Consider the following 23,394-nt stretch of genomic DNA (forward strand, 5'->3'; position numbering starts at 1 on the left):
CCGTTGAGGACTTCGAGGTCGACTCCTCTCGAGATCTAGATCTTGACTTCGACCTCGACCTTCTCGAACGAGATTGTGAAGACTTCCCACCTTTGTCAACCTTCAACTTCACCACCAGGAGCTTGGTTTCTCTTTCCCACAGGGCCTTCGGGTTCATCTTTCGACAAGATGAACACCCATCCACATCATGATCAGAGCTTAGGCACCATAAGCAGCCCTCTTGCGGGTCCGTGATGGACATCATCTTCCTGCATTCCTTGCAGGGCTAGAAGCGAGTCTTCTTCGTCGACATCGTCACGAAACAAAGAAGCAGAAAAACGAAGGAAATAGCAACAAAGTCACTAGAAAGCGACTGAGATTCCCCGAAACCGTTAGCGTCGACGATGCGGAAAAAAGGAACTGATGTCATCACGCCGGCGTGGGCCTATTATGGGCGTCGGTGAAGTCAGTGGAGTCGCGTGCGATGCCGTGTCTCTATGACGTCCAAGTCCACGTCGGCGCGAAGCTACGAAAAGAATTTCCGAATGTTGCTGACACAAGGGGATATTCACAAGGTGAGGAATCCACTGGCAGATGTACCTATCAGAAAATGTTTATTTATTAGCAATTTTCAGGATTTATGAGTGTTTTGCTCATTAAAACACAGAGTTCAAGTACTATTTGACCTAATGTGTTTTTTATATCCTTGCAAATACAGTCTATGTATGGGTGATTACATTGTTTAGCCTCAGTTTTGGGGCTGCAATGGTGTGAGAAAAAATTATATATGTCCATACATATATGTGGAGCTAGATATATGTGATTTCCATATATAATTTTATATTATTTCCGGGGTCCCCGCACATGGGCGGGAATATTCAGTGCTTAAGACTATTGACGAGGATCCCCTGGAAGAGAAATACACACTATTTGGGTTTCTCCTGCGACTATAGAAAGTGCCAATGACGAGTGAACCAGTTGCTAAACATCAGCCAAAAGGCTTGTGGTGGTAGTGTACGTGAGGGGCTTCCTATATTTTTTAATAACAGTCCTTAACATTTGATGTCAAGTGCCCACTGGCACCATATGCTTTTGCTCTATATATACAACCCTATAGATGACTCAACTCTGTGTTGCACCCAAGCGAGTTTGTGTCCTAGAATTGATTGTCATAGAGACTTTGTCATAAGTGAACAAAATAAAGCATTGAATGGAGTGATTGACATTGGGGTTTTGTTTTTTTGAAGTTGGTTTTGAGTGGAGGGCACCCCTCTGTCTTACTGCCCTTCTTTAACGCCTTTGTTTGTGCCTTAGCAAGTGAGTTGCCTGTCTTCATGGTGAGTCTCACCCTCTTAGATTAAGGGCCGAGGAAGACTTGAACTTAGAGTAAAGACGATGGGTAAGTAGTCATGCCATTTCCATTCACTATTGAGTCACATAATTAGAGAAGGAAAAATAGTATACCGCGAAGCTTAAACATGTTACCTAGGGTTGCATGTATATTAAAAGTAACTTTTAAAGGGCATCCACTTAACCTTTTATTTTCTATACCCATGATATTTGGTACTGTGGTACTCATGTTTGGTTCCTGCACACCAGCATGATGCCATTGCTTCTTTACTTCTAATCTCAACAAAACGTTATGATTAAAAAGTCGAACCACCAAACTCTACCTGAGACCATTACTCTGTAATTTGAGTATGTCCTTAATGGATGACCTAACACGTAACAGGAATCAAGTGATTGGGGTGTTTATGTGGCACCCAGGGTGAAGTCAACTACACAAGTCCAATCCAATACCTTATATTTTTGCACCTCCAGCCAGAAGAGCAGGTCATTCTCAAGAAAGTCGTTTTTCAAGAAGACAAAGCGTTGGAACTGCTTCACTGTGACCGGATTAAGGAGGGCTTTCCGGAACTCGATGATCTCTCTTGAAGAAGAAATCCACTTACTGTCCAAGTGCTGTGGAAAACAGATTAATAAAATAATTATTTATTAAACAAATAATTTGTAGTCCAGTGACCAGACTGCTCGGCTCTACGTAGCATAACTATTAAGGAACATTGGAAGGAGTTAATAAAGGCACAGAGATGACACAGGAGAAAACATAGGCTGTTCACCTTCTCCATGGACGTGTTCAAGTGGTCGAGAGCAAGAAGACAAATGCCAGAGTGCTGTTTTTGCAGTATCATGTTTTTCAAATAATGAAGATTCTCTTCAGCCTCTGTTATCCATAAACATGTTAGATGGGAAAATGATGCAAAATATGTATTTATCTGGAGATCTTTATAAATGTGGTATATATTTATATGAATTTGTGGATTTTTACCATGAGTGATCTCTAAATGTCTGAATCCTTTGACATAATCTCGGAGTAGGGTAACATGTAGGATTGTGAATCTGTGTTTGTAGTTTGAATCCATAAATCTATGTGTATACATTTCTGAGAAGTGGTCTGTAAGTATGTGACTTTCGGACACTTTGTGAATTGTTATGAGTGTGTTATCTTTATGTGTTTTGGGTTACTTCTAAGTTATGCACTGAAGTGATCAGCCAGTGCAAATAACAGATACACAGGTAAAATATTTGTCTTTGTGTTATTACAGCAACAAAAAAATAATAATTAACACAACTATCAATGTATTCACTTTTATATTTACGTGTATTCGTTTTGGGGTGGAGGGTTGCGTTTCTGCATGCACGTATCACTGTGTTTGAAACTGGTCTACTTTTCAAAGTTTGTGCATATGTTTTCTCACTCTGTTTTTAATTTGTCTCATTTATGCTCTCTCAACTCGTTATCTCACATCTGTAACTTTATTATCACTCTCTGAGGTGAATTCCTGTTATTTCCTGGTCTTTTTGCTTTTTGGAATCTGTCTCTCACCTCCTCTACTACCCTACGTCTGCCCCTCTAGTCTCCCTCTCTTCTATGCCTAGTCTTTTCAACTGCTTGCCTTGGTCTCCCTCTCCCCTGTGGCCTGAGTTGTCTCTCTCTATTCATTATACCTCTGAGCTTTCACTTCAGTCTTTCTTTCTCAGACTGGCATCTTTGATCTACCACCTCTCTATTTATGAGAATATCAGCATAAATATTTTAGAAAAGAAATCAAGAAAAAGAAGAACAACATTTTCAATGCTTAAAAACACAGGAAGGGGATGGCCAAAAAATATAAGAAGGTATGTGGTATCATAGAAGAAAGTAGAACCACATAGGAGGCTTGCAATCTTAGATCATGAGACGGCTCCTAGTCGGTAGTGAGATAAGTGGAATGTGAACACAGGGATTTAGTCCAACATTGCAACTACAAAAAAGGTTAGGATGCAATATGTACTGTTATGGTGTTAACAGATATAACTGAAGAAATGTTGTGTTTGATATGTAAGAGGGATAGAAAACCTAATTAGTGCAGTTAATGTTTGTTCTTGCTTTCAGTTGTCTGACTAATAAAACAGTTTTTAAATAAAACACATTACAATTCTTAGCAATTAATGTATTAAAAGATAAGATAGGGTCGAGAAGAAAGCCATCCCAACAGTCTTCTTGACTGAATCAATTGTTTCTGTAGTCCTGTGTGTTTCCTAATTTTCGACTTCTTGCATTGTGTTGACTCATGAGATGCAGCCTTCCGCTCCTCTGTGTCTAAGTAATTTTGCCTTTCATATTCACATTGTATCCACTACTGTTCTTACCAATCTTGACAATGGTTTGATTCTGTTATTTATTGTCCTCACTCAGAAAGTGAAGTGTTTTTTTGTCTAAAATGATCATAGAATGACTAAACAGTAGAAACGAGATAACTTTCTCCTCTGTCGCAGTCTTTCTCTCTGTCTCTTTCCCGTTATCCTCTTAAGGAACGATGTTCTACTAATGGCGGTGGAAAGCGGCAGAGTTTTTATTACGGCAGCCACACACTGAAGGTAAAGCGGGGATTTTCTATCCAGTTCCAACAGTAAAGAAACAAGATTAGTGAGGCAGTGGAACAGGCTGGAGTATACTAATTAAAACAAAAACAAGTACCGAGTCCCACCAGACTTTTTAGGCAACAAAAGTATTAAAATACTACATAGGTCCACTGGTAAAAGTTCAAAAGTGCACCATCAAATAAACGAGGTGGATGCCAGTGTGAAGAGTTTTAAATGAAAACCTTCAAAAATATACTGTGTTCTGACTGTAGAAGTCTGAAAAAAACATCAAACTTAAATTGCAGACTCATCAGCATTATTCTGATAACTTTACTTCCGTCGTTTACTTGTGACTTCCATGTACACTGCAGACCGCTTCAAAATGTCAGAGTCTCTTCTGCCAGCAGCTTTCTATAGTTGCAGACCCTTTTTTGTTGCTCCCTTCTTTCTTGGCATACTTTCTTTTTTTTCTTAAGTATTCTCCTCATTTTATAAGTAATACCCTTGACCTTATCTTGTGGAATTCCAGGATCCCTGTGGGGGCTTTGAGGAACTTGACTTATGGATTGAATCTAGACATTCTACAACTGAGGAATACATGGGACCTTGCTTTTGTTAGACTGGAAGTCAACGTTGCAGCTCAAGGACTCTTACTTTTCCATTCTGATCTGCAATGGTATCAGAGGTTTCTCCTGTGACTTGTTGTTTATCCAAGTTGTTAAGGCTTTCATTACCTATTCAGAAGCAAGTACTGATAATGTTTTTACAAATTATTATGGTCATATTACAGAATCCCTCCAAGTAACATACACATTTAGAGATGGCAGCATTTTGGCTTCAGAGCCAAGCTCTTCAGAAATGAAGAGGAGAGATCTACATTTGTTTCATGATGGTGGTGAATTTAGTTCATCCTCATTTCAGAAGTCACATGAAGAAAACAACAAGAAGGTGCGACATTAGGAAACTGACTGAAATATATATATATTAACTTAAAAAACCATAGGTTTCAGGCCTTATATACTTAGGAATTAGCATTAAAAAAAACATTGAAATTGCTCCTATATAGTTAGTTGTACTAACTATATTTCGCGCACCCGCAATCCACTGCTGATGATGTCACATATTACATCATTCATGACATGGTCAGTGACATCACTGATGACATCACTGATGACATCTCATTTGACATCACTGATGACATCATCCAGTGACTGTGTGTTTCTGTAAAGTTTAAATATGTTTTACATATTGAAGAATGAGTGGATGTATAAGTGTCTGGATGAAGGATTTAGTAGGTGCGTGACTGAGTGATTAAATGTGTCTTACTAAATGCATGGGTTAGTGACTAAACTGTCTGAATGTGTGCATCAGTATGTCTGTTGTTGTGTAAGCTGCTGCATGTGTTGATCAGTAGCTATATGAGTGGCTATATGGGTTATTGATTGGTTGCCCAAGTATTTGAATGGGAGACTGAGTGTGTGTGTGGCTGGGAGGTGTGTGACTCTGCATAGATGTGTGAGCAGTTGATTCACTAGGTGTATGAGTTCAAGAGTGCATGTTGAAACAGCTATATGGGCGGTTCACAGTGTGCATGGGTGTGTTGGTGAGTGAATGGATATCTCAGTGCTACATGTCCAATGAAGTACATATGTAAAACACAGTGCATGTGAGAGTTGGCATATATGAATGACTATACATGAGAGCCAGTGAATGTGCGAGTGGCTGTATGGATCATTGTGTACTTGTATCAGTGATTGTATAATTGAGTAAGTATGTGTTAGTATATGTTTGAATAAGTAAGGTGTTGTGTGTATAACTGTATAGTTGAGGATATGGAAGTGTGATTGATTCTTTGCATGACTGACTAGGTGTGTGAGTAACTCCATGGATGAGTGGCAGTGGGTGAGTGTCTGTATAGGTGTATGAGTGCATATGATAGTGTTGTATTGATGAGTGACTGTATGTATGAGTGATTCAATGGGCAAATGAGTGAATGTGTGTGTAGACCTAGGAATCAGTGAGTGCATATGTAGTAGCTGGTATTGGTGTGTCAAGGGTTTCAAGAATGGTAGTCTGTATTTAACAGTGGGTGTATCAAAGGTTATATTAGAGTGTGAGGAGGTGCATCGTATTATCACATGAATGATATCATCAGTGATGTGAATAGTGATGTCGAATGAGATGTCATCAGTGATGTCACTTGAGATGTCACCAGTGATGTCATCAGTGATGTCACTGACCATGTCATGAATGATGTAATATGTGACATCATCAGCAGTGGATTGCGGGTGCGCGAAATATAGTTAGTACAACTAACTATATAGGAGCAATTTCAATGGTTTTTTAAATGCTAATTCCTAACTATATAAGGCCTGAAGAACAAGTTACTTACCTTCGGTAACGCTTTTTCTGGTAGATACAGTATCTGCCTGTGGATTCCTCACCTTGTGACTATCCCCCTTGCGCCAGCAACGTTCGGAAAATTCTTTGTAGGACGCCGGCGTGGTCGACGTCATAGGAGCACGGCACTGCGCGCGACTCCGTCTGACGTCACCGACTCCTCATAAGGCCCACGTCGGCGTGATGACGTCAGTTCCGCCCTTTTTTCCGTGCCTTCGAGGCACCCGGACGGACCAACAAATATATACAAATATACAATGTACACAGTACACGCAATCCAAAAACACACTAAAAGTGCATAGCAAAAGCATAAAATACATACGTACATAAACCTAGGTATAGCAGAGTGGACAACGGGGAGGCGGGTGGGTCAGTGAGAAATCCACAGGCAGATACTGTATCTACCAGAAAAAGCGTTACCGAAGGTAAGTAACTTGTTCTTCTGATAGATACATCTGCCTTGTGGATTCCTCACCTTGTGAATAGAGTCCCACAGCAGTCCCCACTCCCGGAGGAGGTTGTCCACTCTGCTATACCAGGAAATCTTGGAGGACAGAGCGCGCAAAGTGGCCGTCCCTCCTTGAAGTATTACGGGGTTCCCAAGGCCTACACGCTCCAGAGATTACCCACTTACACACAAGAACTGTTGGCACGGAAACTGTAAAATGCAAAGAACAAGTTTATTAAGACCCCATGGGGTGGTGGTACACTCAAACAGCACCCTTCGGTAATGCAAGAGGTATCACACCGAACACCGGTGTGACCCCGTTTATATACAATTTTGGGGCAATAAAAGATAGGCGGCATAAGTTAAGACACAGTTTTAGAGACATATATGGTCATGTTTTGGAACACTGCCAGCTCATTGGTGGGTTTCAAACCCGTTGGTCAGTTAGCGGCACATTCCTGAGGGTTTACGGGTCAGTAAGAACTGCGCATGTGTGGCTTGACCAGTACTAAAAATAGCCTGTTGCTGGGCAGATGAGAGTGGTCAGTGGAACGGACAAAGGACTAAAGGGCACGTCGGCCACGAGGCCGCTCATGGTCTAAGATGGCCGCTGCGACATTCAAAATGGCGTTTATCGTATATAGCCAAGTTAAGGAGGACAACGTGTAGGTTCAGCTAGTCGCTAATCCAAGCGGGCCAATTACGACAGACGACCCTTTTAGCGTTTAGCTGAATCTACCTCATAATGAACATACTCTGGATATTCGTCCTCGATGTCTATTAACATAATTTGTGTCACCTCTTTGTGTAGCATTATTTTGTCATGGGCAAGAGCTCGTCTCGATGGTAAGCAAGCTGATAGACACATTGAACATAAGGTAGGGCCACATTGGATACACAAACATATAAAGAACATTACTCCCACAAGTATGCAGAGAATTGTCAACAGTTTCCAGCCCCAAGTTGCAATCATGGACCAGAACCATCCAGAAAGTGTCCAAGTTCCATTGTCCGGGTGTATTTCGGCAGCTATTTTATGCAGCTTGGAAATCGCATCATACACAGATGGAGAATTATCAGGGACGTAGACACAACAGCTGCTTCCGATAATTCTACATGCCCCCCCACGATCAGCCAAAACAACGTCCAGCACCATCCGGTTTTGAAGGGTGACAATTCTGGAAATCTGCAGTTCTTTGGTAATATTTCCCAGGGCAATAGCAGTGTCATTCGCAACAGCCTCGACAACGCGAGTCAGCCGTCTGATTTTCCGGCTGTTCAATGCAGCCCCCACAAAGGAGAATAGTCCCAGATTGAAATCCACATACTGTTGTAATGCAGTGTCCGTTTGATCAATGTCCTCTAGAGCAACAGTTCGCTTAACTCTGTTCAAAACAAAATCGTGGTACAGAGTATAGTCGTTGTGGTACATCGGTGGGGCAATGAATACAGGAGGTAGCACAAACGATACATAACATGTGCCCAACCACCCCACTGGAAGCTGATGGTACCCCTTCGTTCCACAGATAAAGTAGGTGTTTCGAGATGCAACAAATGAAATGCCATTCGGGCTATCAAACGTGAGAGTAATATTACATTCGCTTTTCCCCACTGCAATCGTGCCCTTGTTTCGGATACATAAATCGGCTTTTGTGGCAATGACATTTATGACATGAGCACTGGATACATTCACATTCCGCTGATTGCTATATATTCGTGGAGCAGATACATTATCAGGCCTGTATTCCTCCCATTCAAAACGTGTACCCTCTGCCCGTGGAAACCCATCCTTGTCATGGGGACATTCTTTATTTAGGCGAAAAAGCACCCCCCCTTTTGTTGGCCATCTCAAAGTAAAGAGGAGAGTGTACCAAGCATTGCAAGACCCATTGTGCGAAAACGGGAGTGGAATAAGTGGGGTGCCCCCTCTCTTCTGGTGCCCAGGCAACATTCCACACACCCAGCAGTTAGAGGTATTGGTCATGTTATGCATGTGGTGAAGAATCTGAATGAAGCTGTTATTTAAGTACGTTTGGCGATGGCGTTCTTCATGGAATGGCAATGTAAAATGGAAATGTTCAGACGGTGCCGGGGTAGTCGGCAGCAAATGTTCTCGTACAGGCACCACAAGTTCGACTACCCAGGCTATAACAGCTATCACCACAATAGTTAGAACAAAGAGAAAGGCACCCAATATTTTCTTGTCACGGGATGCCGTTGATGCCATAGTTCAAGAAAGTTCGTACAGAGTCTGAAGTAGCACGAATTGTTCACAAATTGTTCACAAATTGTCCCAGATACACGTGCGTGTATACCTAAAAAAAAAGAAAAATGCGGTGCTGAACTCCGAGGTAGCCGTTGTTTTTTTCTCCGGGCCAAGACGGGTGTCGCTACTCTGGCAGAACTGATCCCCCCCCCTTGGAATTCCCGGTTTCCGTTTCACAAACCTGGAGCGGTAACCAACCAGTCATAAAAAAGGAACAAAAATCTTCTTATCGCGGGCGTAGATTGTAGCGCTCTCTTCCGGTAGCAGATTGGTCCGGGAAGACTCCCTCCACTTCGGCCGACGTCACAGCTGGGCTCTTTTCTTTCTCCAGGATCTCCTTATAGTCAGTCAGCACAGCAGGAGTCACCAGGTCCGGAGAGACACGGCGACAATGGGTCGAATGCACCCACCGCTTCCTGTTCGTCACTCGTACTGCGGTGCGGGTCGCCAAGAGGACCTGCTTGGGGCCTTTCCACCTGGGCTCCAAACTGCTTGCTCTCTCAAACGAGCGGATCATCACGTGGTCCCCAGGACGAAGATCGTGGCCTTCTCCAGTGGAGTTATCAGGGAGCGCTTCTCGAACCTGTTGATGAATAGAGAGCAAATCATTTGTTAATCGTGCCAAATAATCATTCATCATAACACAAGGCACATCATGTATTAATCGCGGCTTGGGCACCCCCCAGATATTCATGGGGCGGCCAAACACCACCTCATAGGGCGTAAGGCCAGTTCGTGAGTGGGGTACTGATCTAAGAGAGAGCAGTGCTAGCGGCAATGCATCTGGCCACTTCAACGATGTAGACGCCACGATTTTGGCCAGCTTAAGCTTCAAGGTGGCATTGTACCGCTCGACCAAACCTGCTGACTGAGGGTGGAATACAGCGTGGAACTTTTGCTGAATCCCCAACCCCTTCAGTACATATTCCACAATCTTTCCAACAAAATGGGGCCCATTATCGCTCCACAGAAATTTGCAAACTCCAAAGCGAGGAAAGAACTCCTTAAGCAACACCTTAGCTGTTGTCAAAGCTGTATTGTCTTTCGTGGGGTAGGCCTCAACCCATTTGCTAAAAGCACACACCACCACTAGGACGTACTTCAGGTTGTTGCAGCGCTCGAGTTGGATGTAATCCATTTGAAGCACTTCAAACGGTGCTGAAGGTGGAACGAACCCTCCTTTCGGAGTATGGGTCCCCTTCCCAGGATTGTGTTGCAAGCATACCAGGCAGGTCTGCACTACTCTCTTTGCAGTATTCGCAATCTCAGAATGTTCCCAAACTCGTGTTAAAAGCCGGGTGATTGCAAGAGCTCCGACATGGGCCAGTCCATGAGTCATCTGGACCATCGCCTGTAAGTAAGCCGCAGGCAATTTCCACTTCTCCATGTCTTTGCTTCTCCAACAACCTTCGTCATCTAGTACCCCATCTACTGCCCAAGCCGCAAGTTCAGATTCTGTAGCTGATTTTTGAATATCCCGTATCTCTGCTCTAGCATCACTCCATCTCTCAGCCTGTGATTGTACCACGTACATAGGGGAGCTAGTTCGGGACATAGCCGTCTGCCTTGCTATGCTATCTGCAAAGGCATTTCCTTGACCCACTTTATCCGTGATCTTTTTATGGGCACTGCACTTCACTATCGCTACTTTCTTGGGGCAAAGCAACGCGTTTAGGAGATCCCGCACTAACTCTCTGTGCATAATGTGCTCCCCGTGTGATGTCAGAAACCCACGTTCCCTCCAGAGAAGTCCGAAATCATGGGCCACTCCAAAGGCATACCGGCTGTCTGTGTATATGTTCACACATAGGCCAGCACTCAATTCGCAGGCTCTTGTTAAAGCTATCAGCTCTGCTGCCTGAGCCGATTTTTGTGGTATTCTAGCTGTTTCAACCACCGTCTTAAGAGTCGTGATCGCATATGCTGCGGAAGTCGTACCATCTGGCAGCCTCAAACACGATCCATCAACCCACAGTTCCCCATCCACATCTGGAAGTGGCACATCCTGTAAGTCAACACGACCCTTTGTCTGTTCCTCAGTCAGGAAAACACAATCATGATGTTTTTCTTCCTGACCCTCCTCGGCCGGATAGGGCAATAAAGTCGCGGGGTTCAAAGTAGCGCATCTTTTCAATGTTATGTGTGGCGCTAAAAGTGTCAGCTCATATCCTGTAAGTCGTGCACTCGTGAGGTATTGGGTCTTTGTTTGGTTTAACAGGGCATCTACTGCGTGAGGAACTAACACCAACAGTTTGTGTGATAACACTATGCCCTCACTCTGTCGTATGGCTACTGCTGTTGCCGCTACCGCTCGAAAACACCCAGGCAACCCTCGTGCTACAGGATCCAAAATAGCAGAGAAGTATGCACATGGTCTCTGCTTATCCCCGTGTAACTGCACTAACACTGACAACGCGCACCCATCATTCTCATGCACGTACAATGTGAAAAGTTTCGTGTAGTCTGGTGTTCCTAACACAGGTGCAGAACAAAGGGCCTGTCTCAACTGCTCAAAGGCTTTCTGACATTCGTCTGTCCACTCAAGAGGCATTGGTGTAGTTTTGGACAATAATGCTAGCAAAGGTTTTATGATATGTGAAAAACCCATGATCCATTGTCTACAAAAAGATGTCAACCCTATGAAGGCACGCACATCTCTCTGCGTGCGGGGGACTGGTGTGTCTAAAATTGCCTGAATTCGATCAGATGTTAATGCCCGCCCCTCCTTAGACAACAGATGACCGAGGTAGGTCACCTGGGGTCTACAGTATTGAAGCTTTTTCTTGGAAACCTTGTGATTGTTTTGTGCCAAAAAGGAAAGCAACGCAAGCGTACTCTGTTCACATTGTGCATAAGAGTCGGCGGCAAGCAGAAGGTCATCCACATACTGGATGAGCGCCACGCCAGACTGCAATTTAAAGGAATCTAGTTGACGTTTCAAAGCCTGGCTATAGATGCTAGGGCTCTCAGTATATCCTTGGGGAACACGACAAAATCTATACGATTTATTATTGAGCGTAAAACCAAACAGATATCTGCTATCTGGGTGAACAGGGATAGAAAAGAACGCATTCTTTAGGTCAATAACGCTAAAAGTGGTGGCTGTCGGCGGAACCAAAGTAAGCAAAGTCGTGATATCAGACACCACTGGGTATTGGGGAATGACAATTTTATTTATTTCACGTAAATCAATAATAAATCGATAGATCTTGCCATCTGAGTCTCTCTTAAGAATCGGTAGAATAGGGCTGTTGCAAACATTATAAGGGACCTCCTCCACCACCCCTGCAGAAATCAAATCCTGAACAATATGCGTCAGTGCAATTTCACCTTCCTTCGAGATCTTATACTGTGGCACTCGTGGTAGAGGGGCCCCCTCCTTAACAGTAATGTGTATTGGTGGAATGCGCATCTCTCCCACATCCGTATCTGATGTCGCCCACAACGTGTGCGGCAGAGAGGCCAAAGCGGGAATATCTAAAATGACACAAAATCTGTCAGGGTCAGGGCAATCATCAGGGTCAGGGTAGTTGTCATTCAGAATAACCCGCACTCCCTCTGGAGCGCAGCGTATTGTTGCTCGAAAATATTTAAGCAAGTCAATGCCCAAGATATTATCTGGGGTATGGGGCGATAACAAAAATTGGCCAAAACTAAAGTATTTGTCAATGCATAGTGCAAGGGGCTTGGACAATGGGCTGGGGGAGGGTGTGCCATCAAACCCTACACACGTAATCATTTCGCCAGACAGGGGAGCCCTCGGAACCAAGTTTTTCGACAGAGCGCTACGAGTAGCTCCTGTGTCGACTAGAAACTGATCAGTAGAACCCAAAATACCCGCTGTTACATATGGACCTTGCTGATCTACTGGCACTTCAACTGATTCCTTACCCCATCCTACGCAATCCTATGCATGCACATAATCCTGATGTTCCACATTCTCTCCTTCCAAAATCTGATATTGATTCCGTCTATCAAACGTATTTCGTTCGTCCTGGCCACGGCCCCTCTCCTCAACCTGTCTACGATCACCTCCTCCACCTCTCATTCCAGTATAACCTCCTCTTGACCTTCCACTACCTCGCCCACGCTGGCTACGCTGTTCACGAAGTACCGGACAATCGTCGGCCCAATGCCCAAACTCCTTACAATAAGCACACTGATCCTCCGCAATGTCCGTACGACCATACGATGCGTTACCTCCACCTCGTCTACCTCTCTCATTCCCTCTACCCTGTGTTCCCCGAACCTGCGCCAACATCACCTTCGTTTTCAATTCCTTCGTCTTTTTCTCTACACTTTCTTTAGCCTCCACCTCCTGCCGCTCATAATACTGAGCCATAGTTAACAAGGACGCAGGGGTCGCCGTGGCCCAGGAACTTTCACTCAATTTCAATCGCTTAGCAATCTCTGGTAGGAGATTAGCCACATACTTATCTACAAACAAATGCCGACCCGTATCGTCAGTTAAAGATTGACCACTGTAATCATGAAATGCCTCCTCGAAGCGTGTAAAGAAATCTGAGACTGTTTCATCTGGTTTCTGCTTGCACGACGTTAACATGGTCCAATCTATCTTTTTGGCAGGAACGAGCGTTTTCAATTTATGCAAAATAGCTGCCGGAAGATCTAGAATTAGCTGACAAGGCTTACATGCTGGTTCTCTATCTAAATCTGCAGCATTTATCTCTTTCCAGGTCCCCCCCAAAATCGTTTCGTCATTAGTTTTACGAATTTGCCTCCACATATCAGGTGGTAAAATTAGCCCAAAAAACAAATCTATATCTACAAGAGTCATCACACAAGACGATATAGCCCCCTCTACCCCCTCATAGAATGCCGCTGGGTTCTTTCGGAGATCAGGTAAAGAGTTTTTCAGTGCCATAACATCTGCCCTATTCCATGGCGTATATACCCAATTGTACACAAAATACCCTTTCGCATCCTTCGACAACTTATCATCATCCGTACCTTCCCCTTTTGGTGGAACATACAAAGGCGCCGCTTCACGCATAGGCATAACATGCAACGCAGAGCTCTTATCTGAACCACGAAGAGAACACTCCTTAACCGCCTCATCATTTCCCGGCTCAGACTCCTTTTGCCTCCGTTTCCGTTCCTGTCGCAAATGGGTTGTCTCATCCCGCAGCGCGATCAAATGCTTGAACAGGTCATCAACATCTGTAAGATCAAAATCACCTTTAGCCAAATTCTCACGATACACCGACAAAACTTTAGGCTCTAACGTATCAGAAAACTCACGATATGCGCTTACAACTTCATCCGCTAGGCTGGACAAAAAATACATTAATTCAAGATCCGACCACCCCGTTTTCTCTGATATCAATTGATCCTGAGTAACACTATGCTTATTCACTTTGCGAGCCCAACTACGTAAATGAGCGGACCTCTCCGCGGTAAACCTGAGAGCCGATACACCCTTCTTGCCCAACTTATCCCGTCCGTCATCATCAGAATCCACAGCTGGAGCCGTCGGCGTAACGTACGGGGGCGGTGACCGATCTAACAAAGAGAAATCATCAATTTCATTATTAAGGACAGGATAAAGTGGTCGGCGAATAGGAAATTGACCAGTCGTTAGCAATTTACGCTCCCGTTCCTCCCTTTCTTTCTTCTCCTGAGCCTCCTTCTCCTCCAGCTGTAAAGCCTTATCCCGAGCAGCCTTGCGCTGCTCTTTGTCCGCCAAGGCAACCTCACGCTTCATTCGTTCACGCGCCGCTTTCTCCCACATTCGCACACAATCAAACATGTTTTGTCTAGACCTGCGTTGAAACATACATTGCTCTACAAATTGGATTTTACTCAAATCGTACGACCCGTGTAGGGGCCATTGCAATTCGGGGTCGGCCTTAGTGTACTTATGCCACAATTTACTGTACATAATAGGGGGGAGGCCAAACTTAATATACATCTCCCTGTTTGGTGTTCCCTCTGGGGGAGCCGGCTGTGATTCCGCTAACCTAATTGAGGTACCATCTCCTAAACAACACATTCCCCGGAGTGTGCTAAAAACAGGCATGTTCAAAGAGTATCACGAAAGCGTGACACCGGACCAAATGGCACTTACAGTTCTTCTCACGATTGTGCCGCTCAAAGGAAAAAACAAAGTTAGAGAAACATCTCTACATGCCTGCCTATGTGAAGTGCACTACACATATAAGTTCAAAGATCACAAATTCACAATGTTAGCTAACTCAAATCAAAGTTCATAGAATTCGGCAAGCGTCCTCACCGATCACAAAGCACAGATTTTCAGTAAGCGTCCGAAGACTACCTTACCGAACACAATTCGTAGGACTTCAGTAAGCGTCCGAAGACTACCTTACCGAACACAAAGCTTACCAAATACTCAACTGTCCAGGTTCCAACTGCCAAGGTCTTGTAAGCCAAATCAGCCAAACGGCACTCTCTCAGTGATGCGGACACTTCGAAAACTCAGTCGGAGACCGGCGCCACCTGGAAGGTCAGATCGGAAGGAAAGGAAAAAACACCGTGGCAGCCAAGACTCGGGTCACTCGTGGCAGCGCGCGCCCATGGCGGATTTCCAAGCCTTCGTCACGACCTCTCCTTCGGGCATCCGAGTCGCCGATGAGTCCCTTCGTGGTCGCCAATTGAAGTATTACGGGGTTCCCAAGGCCTACACGCTCCAGAGATTACCCACTTACACACAAGAACTGTTGGCACGGAAACTGTAAAATGCAAAGAACAAGTTTATTAAGACCCCATGGGGTGGTGGTACACTCAAACAGCACCCTTCGGTAATGCAAGAGGTATCACACCGAACACCGGTGTGACCCCGTTTATATACAATTTTGGGGCAATAAAAGATAGGCGGCATAAGTTAAGACACAGTTTTAGAGACATATATGGTCATGTTTTGGAACACTGCCAGCTCATTGGTGGGTTTCAAACCCGTTGGTCAGTTAGCGGCACATTCCTGAGGGTTTACGGGTCAGTAAGAACTGCGCATGTGTGGCTTGACCAGTACTAAAAATAGCCTGTTGCTGGGCAGATGAGAGTGGTCAGTGGAACGGACAAAGGACTAAAGGGCACGTCGGCCACGAGGCCGCTCATGGTCTAAGATGGCCGCTGCGACATTCAAAATGGCGTTTATCGTATATAGCCAAGTTAAGGAGGACAACGTGTAGGTTCAGCTAGTCGCTAATCCAAGCGGGCCAATTACGACATCCTCAGCTCAGCATCCAAGCAGTAGTGCTTCGCAAAGGTGTGGAGGGAGGCCCAAGTCGCGGTCCCGCAAATGTCCTCAACAGGAACACCTCTAGACAATGCAGATGTTGCAGACTTTGCTCTAGTTGAATGAGCTCTAATACCCTCAGGAGGGTCCTTACCCGCCAGAGAGTAGCAAATCTTGATGCACAGGATAATCCACCTGGAAAGTGTGCGCTTGTGCACCGCTCTGCCCTTCTTGCAGCCAGCAAAACCCACGAAGAGCTGATCGTCAACACGATAGTCTTTAGTCCTATCAAGATAGAAACTAACTGCTCTCTTCGGGTCCAAGCGATGAAGCCTCTCCTCCTCCTTGGAAGGGTGTGGGGGGGGATAAAAGGTAGGAAGGGTAATGGAATGTCCTAGATGGAAGGGAGTTACCACCTTAGGCAGAAAAGCAGCCCTGGTCCTGAGAACCATTCTTTCAGCATGAATGGACAAGAACGGGGGCTTGGAACTAAGAGCCTGAAGCTCACTTACCCTCCTTGCCGAGGTAATTGCAACCAAGAAGACCGTTTTAAAAGAAAGAAGCCTCATGGGACACTTGTGCAAGGGTTCAAACGGAGAACCCATCAGATAAGTTAACACAAGATTCAAGTCCCAATGAGGAATAATAAAAGGAGAAGGAGGGAACTTATTAGTGAGTCCCTTCAAAAATCTTAACACTACAGGAGACTTAAAAAGAGAGGGCTGATCCGGCAAACAAAGAAAAGGCGACAAGGCCGAAAGATATCCTTTGACCGTAGCAACAGCAAACCCTTGCCGTGCCAGAGAAAGAGCAAACAACAAAATGTCAGACAAATGAGCCTTCAAAGGGTCAACATCCCTCTCCCTGCACCAAGAGACAAACTTAGACCACCTATACGAATAGATGGACTTGGTGGAGTCACGCCTGGCAGAAAGAATGACATCCACCACATCGTGAGGGAGAGAAAAGGAATTCAAGTTGCCCCGTTCAATCTCCAGGCATGAAGGTGTAATGTCTGGAGGTGGGGGTGTAGAACTTGCCCCTCCACCTGAGAGAGGAGGTCTGCCCTGAGAGGAGACGGAGTGGCGGGCGAGAGGAGAGGTGGAGAAGGTCCGAGTACCACACCCTTCTTGGCCAATCCGGGGCGACCAAAATGACTTGGGCCCGGTCTTGGTGAATCTTCCTCAGAACCCGAGGAATCAAGGGTATGGGGAGAAACGCGTAAATGAGCTGACCTCCCCAGCTCAACTGAAGCGCGTCCCCCAATGCTCCTTGCATTGGATAGTGGAGACTGCGGAATGACGGGCAGTGAGCATTCTCGCAAGTGGCAAACAGGTCCACCGGAGGAGTCCCCCACACGTCGTGAACAACCTCCGGGTGAAGCCTCCACTCGTGGTCGGCAGAGAACTGCCGACTGAGAACGTCTGCACGTACGTTCAGAACTCCGGCCAGATGATTTGCCATCAGACAAATCCGATGATCCTGAACCCAGGACCAGAGACGCAGAGCCTCTTTGCAGAGACACTGCGACCCTACTCCTCCCTGCTTGTTGATGTACCACATCGCGGTCGTGTTGTCCGTCAGGACTTGGATCGACTGACCGCGAAGGGAAGGGAGGAAGGCCTTGAGCGCCAGACGTATCGCCTGTAGGAGAGTAGGGTCTGCAATCCTATGATCACCCCAGATTTTTGCTTTTTGCTTCACTGGTTTACGACTTCTCTGGCTGTGGGCCTGCTAATCAGACCCACAGCCTTGCTGTTCTCTCACTAAATTGACAAGTGTACCTTAGGTGCATTTACCAATTGGTACTGGGCCACCTTATCAGACCCTGTAACTCAGGGCATAGGTGTACCCAGGGCCTACCAGGGGCTGCAGCATGTATTATGCCACCCCTGGCTGGCCATCTAAATCTGACACAACTGGCTGCAAGACAGCTGGGGCAAGGTGGTGTAATCACCCTTTGCTTTAGATATAGTATACCTATATCTATCCCTAAAATGGACACCCGTATTCCTATCAGTCACTCCTATGGCAGGCCTTGACAATCCTGAAGGCAGAGTGCTTGGAATCGTGTGAGATGGTGCTCTGGCATGAGCTGAGCCCGTTTGCAGCTTGCGGACCCAAGTCCTAATAGCTGTTCCATGATAACGCATACCATATACTCTTAAGTGCATTATAAACCTCGCGGTTATATGCTATCTCTGGTATCGCTTTATCAAAACATGTCGAGTAAGGTGTCATACGAATTGGAATACTAACCCCTCGCCAATTCTGGCGACGGGGTTAGCATTCCACCCTTCTAGAGGGACACAACATGTATGTAACTGTGAACCCCGGTTAAAGTTAACTCGAGCCTCAGCATCACAAAATGGATGCTGTCAACACAGACACAAGTCTGACCCCCTGCAGCTGGGAGTCCTTCCAGCGAGGGGAGCTTGGACAAAGGGTTTCCTGTCAGGGGCGGTGCTAGCACCATCCTAGACAGGGTTTTGTGTATCCTGGGTAGGCAGGGCTTTAGAGGAAGGTGACTGCAAGTGGCACCCCGTTGCTCACTATGCATCTGCCGGCTAGAACCAGTTCCAGGGGCACACCAGCCCCTGACCTGGGGAAAGTCCGGCATGGGAGAGGGGTGTAACCACCCCCCTTCCTGGTCCCACCCATGGGCAGGACCTAGTCGCGTGCCAGCCCCTTTTCCTAGTATAAAGATAGGAGCGGGCCCCCTTCCAAATTAGATCATCTTTGAATCCTGAAACTACTTTCTACGAAAGGAACTCTCGACTTCTTCTCAAGATTGAGTAGTCACCCTGCATCCGCAGGCACCATCCAAGAACACTGCGATTTGCTGCACGTCCTTCCTCCGGAATCCGACTGACCAGCACGACGAGACCCGGCTTCCCTGGCACCTCTGACCTCTACCTACGTCTACAGCTCAGCTGAGAACTGTGGGTGCGACGAGACCTCGAGGGACCGGCCATCTTCAAGACTGCACGACGCTTGCCCAGCACGACCGCCGAGGGATCCTCGAGTGAGTGCTTTGGGGTCCGAGAAGCCCCAACCCTGAGTGTGAGAAGTTGGCCCAATATGCAACGTTCGCTATTCTAGCGACCGCTATGTATCGTTCCAACGACCCTTATGGTGTTTGGTTGTAAGTCAACCTATAGACCAGCTATCCTAGTAGCGTGGATACGAGCAGTCTAAGGCTAAAGACTCGAGAGGGCGTGTTAAGCCAGCTGTTTACCACACATGTACCCCTTGAACACCCAGTGAAAGGACACCACACAAGTGTTATGAAAATAAACAGTATATTTATTAAGAATCACAACAGCCCTGTACTTTTTATGAGGACAGGGTACTAAGCACAAACCAAATCTCTTTAGCAAATACTTCAAGTGCACAATTAGGAACAAGTGTCCGAGGACACGGAAAGATTAAGGTCTCGGGCGGACCCGATAAGGCAAGTCGGAAGCGAGGGACTCGGGACCCTAGAGTAAGGAGGCTATGCAGGCACCGAAATGCCGAGTTACCTAGCCACGAGGGCTGCGGCTGCACAAGTCTTACAGGCGTCGGGGTCTTCGCTGACGAGCCAGGAGCCGGAAGAAAAGGAGTTGCTGGCCGGCGACCAGTGCTGAATAGTTCGTAGAGGTCCAAGCCTGGATCGGAGATTGAAGAAACCTGAAAGCAGAGGGGACCAAGTTCGTACTACTAGCCAGTAGTCAGAGGGTACCAAGAAGGCACCGGTTGGCCGTCACCTCGACCAGGTGAGTGGGCGACGCTAGGCTCTGCAGTCTCACGGACCAGGAGGCGTTGTCGGCGACCACGGTGGAGGTGCGAGCTGTCCCACGAAGGATGATGCTGTCGGCGTCGCTGGGCCCAGGATGGGGCAACAAGCCTTGGCAGTTCTCAGGGCCACGTGGTGGGCCTAAGAGGGCGTCTTGAGTGGACCAGGAGGGTCCGGGGTGCTTCTCGCAAAGATGGAAGCAAGGGCCAGTCTGGAGCAACCAGACCAGCAGTACGGATTCTCGGATGTCGTCACAGAAGGACACAAGCCAGCGGCTAGTGACCAGACAACGTGCTGAGCAGCGAGCAGAAGGGCCCCACGCAGATCGTGGAGATGCTGGGAGACTGCACTTCGGTGCTGGAGCGGCTCAGGGTCGGGGCTTCTCGGACCCCAGAGCACTCACCAGAGAGTTACCTCGATGGTCGTGCTGGTTTTTAAGAGCGTGCAGGTTCTGATGATGGCCGGTCCCTCGAGGTCTCGTCGCACCCACAGATCACAGCTGAGCTGATGACGTGGGTAGAGGTCAGAGGTGCCAGGGAAGCCGGTTCTCGTCGAGCTGGGCCGTCGGATTCCTTGAGGAAGGACTTACAGCAAACCGCAGAGTTCTTAGTTGGTGCCCGCTGATGCGGGGTGACTACTCCTTAGTCACAAGGGAGAAATCTTGAGAAGAGTCTTGAATGTCCTTTCGTAGAAAGTAGTTCTTGAATCAAAGATGATCTAATTTGGAAGGGTCCCCGCTCCGGTCTTTATTCTAAAGAAAGGGGTGGGTACATGACTAGGTCCTGCCCTAAGGGTGGGACCAGGAAGGGGGGTAGTTACACCCCTCTCCCCTGCCGGACTTTCCCCAGGCCAGGGCTGTCGCCCCTGGAACTGGTTCTAACCGGCAGATGCGTAGTGAGCACCGGGGTGCCACTCCGCAGTCACCTTCTCGCCAAAGCCCTACCTACCCAGAATACACAAACCCTGTCTGGGACGGTGCGAACAGCGCCCTCGACAGGAAACCCTTTGTCCAAGTGCTCCTCGCTGGAAGGACTCCCAGCAGCAGGAGGTCAGACTCGTGTCTGTGGTGGCAGCACCCATTTTGTGGAGCTGAGGCTTCAGTTAACTTTAACCGGGGTTCACAGTTACGTACATGTCGTGTCCCTCTAGAAGGGTGGGATGCTAACCTCATCGCCAGAATTGGTGAGAGGGCAGCACCCCGATTCGTATGACACCTTACTCGACATGCCTTGATAACGCGACACCGGAGTTACCGATATGGTACGCGTTATCATGGAACAGCTATTGGGGCTTGATTCCGCAAGCTGCAACCGGGCTCGGCTCGGGCCTGAACCTAGCTCACACGAGCCCACGCACTCTGCCTTCAGGATTGTTAAGGCCTGCCATAGGAGTGACTGATAGGAACTCGGGTGTCCATTGTATGGTTAGATATAGAGCTACTATACCTACAGCGAAGGGTGGTTACACGGCTTCGCCCCAGCTGTCGTGCAGCCAGTTGTGTCAAATTTAGGAGGCCAGCCAGGGGTGGCATAATACATGCTTCAGCCCCTGGCGGCCCTGGGTACACCTATGCCCTGCGTTACGGGGTCTGATAAGGTGGCCCAGTACCAATTGGTAAATGCACCTAGGGTACATTTCGTAATTTAGAAAGAGAACAGCCAGGCTGTGGGTCTGATTAGCAGGCCCACAGCCAGAGAAAGTCGTAAACCAGTGAAACAAAAGCAAAAAAATCTGGGTGATCATAGGATTGCAGACCCTACTCTCCTACATGACCCCCCCCCAAACGTCGGAACAATAAGCTAACCTTGACCAGGTGAGTCTTCTTGTTCTAAGTGGAAATATCTGGAGAGCCCATCGGCATTGCCATGATCAGTACCAGGTCTATGTTCCACTGTAAAGTCCATCCCCTGTAGGGAAATGGACCACCTAAGCAGTTTGGGGTTTTCACCCTTCATCTGATTTAGCCACAAGAGGGGCTTATGGTTGGTCTGAATCTTGAAGTGAGTACCAAATAAGTATGGCCTCAGCTTCTTCAGGGCCCAAACCACAGCAAAGGCCTCCCTCTCAATAGCTGACCAATTCTTCTCTCTAGGGGTCAGCCTTCTGCTTATAAAAGCAATGGGCTGGTCTTGACCATCAAAATTCAGTTGAGAAAGAACAGCTCCCACACCCAACTCAGAAGCATCTGTTTGGACAATGAATGGTTTGGAGTAGTCCGGACTCTTGAGGATAGGCGCCGTGCACATGGCCTGCTTTAGGTCATCGAATGCTTTTTGACAGCTCGCTGTCCACTGAACCTTTTTTGGCATTTTCTTACTTGTCAGTTCGTTTAATGGTGTCACAATTGAACCATAGTTCCTGACAAACTTCCTATAGTAACCAGTCAGGCCCAAGAAAGCTCGAACCTGAGTCTGGGTGGTTGGAGGAGCCCAGTCCCTGATTGACTGTATCTTGCTCTCCAGTGGCTGAACCTGACCTCCACCTACAAGGTGGCCCAGGTATACAACCTGTGTCTGCCCTATCTGGCACTTGGTGGCCTTGATAGTGAGACCTGCTGCTTGCAGTGCCTCTAACGTCTTCCGCAGGTGGACCAGGTGATCCTCCCAGGTGGAGCTAAAGACAGCAATATCGTCAAGATACGCCGCACAGAAGTCATCCAGCCCAGTAAGGACTTGATTCACCAACCGTTGGAAGGTGGCAGGTGCATTTTTCAGACCAAAGGGCATCACCACGAACTGGTAATGCCCACCAGGGGTTGAAAATGCGGTTTTAGGCTTGGCGTCCTCAGCTAACCTGATTTGCCAATACCCAGCTGTCAGGTCAAACGTACTTAGGTAGTTGGCCGAAGCCAATCTATCGATAAGCTCGTCTGCCCTTGGTATTGGGTGGGCGTCCGTCTTAGTGACTGCATTGAGACCCCTGTAGTCTACGCAAAACCTCATCTCTCTCTTACCACCCTGGGTGTGAGGTTTCGGCACTAGAACTACGGGACTAGCCCAAGGGCTATCCGAGGGTTCAAGGACTCCCAACTCCAACATTTTCTGCACTTCACTTTTGATGCAGTCTCTAACGTGATCAGGCTGCCTGTAGATTTTACTCTTGACTGGCAAGCTGTCACCAGTGTCAACCTCATGGGTGCACCAATCGGTCTGACTGGGTGTTAGAGAAAACATATGCCTGAACGACTGAAGAACCTGTTTACAGTCGCTCTGTTGATGTTCGGAGAGGCTGCCACAAAAGACAACACCATCTACCGAGCCATCGTCAGGATTCTGAGTGAGCAGGTCGGGGAGAGGGTCGCTCTCCTCTTCCTGTCCCTCATCTAGGGCCATGAGCAAACTCATGTCCTTCCTGTCGACATATGCTTTTAGCCTGTTGACATGAAGCACCCTGTGGGGGCT

At 47.0% G+C, this 23,394-nt stretch overlaps 1 protein-coding gene across 1 annotated transcript in view; it reads right to left on the reverse strand.

Moving 5' to 3' along the window:
• Window positions 1-23,394, reverse strand: part of RGS22 (regulator of G protein signaling 22) — a 1,820,811-nt gene that overhangs the window by 317,670 nt on the left and 1,479,747 nt on the right. Inside the window, exon 21 of the mRNA XM_086966055.1 lies at window positions 1,780-1,941. Within this exon, the coding sequence (XP_086822181.1) occupies window positions 1,780-1,941 (162 nt within the window). The remainder of the gene's footprint in view (window positions 1-1,779; window positions 1,942-23,394) is intronic.

Source organism: Lissotriton vulgaris, chromosome 4_1 (genome assembly GCF_964263255.1).
Source record: "Lissotriton vulgaris chromosome 4_1, aLisVul1.2, whole genome shotgun sequence".
Classification (NCBI taxonomy): domain Eukaryota; kingdom Metazoa; phylum Chordata; class Amphibia; order Caudata; family Salamandridae; genus Lissotriton; species Lissotriton vulgaris.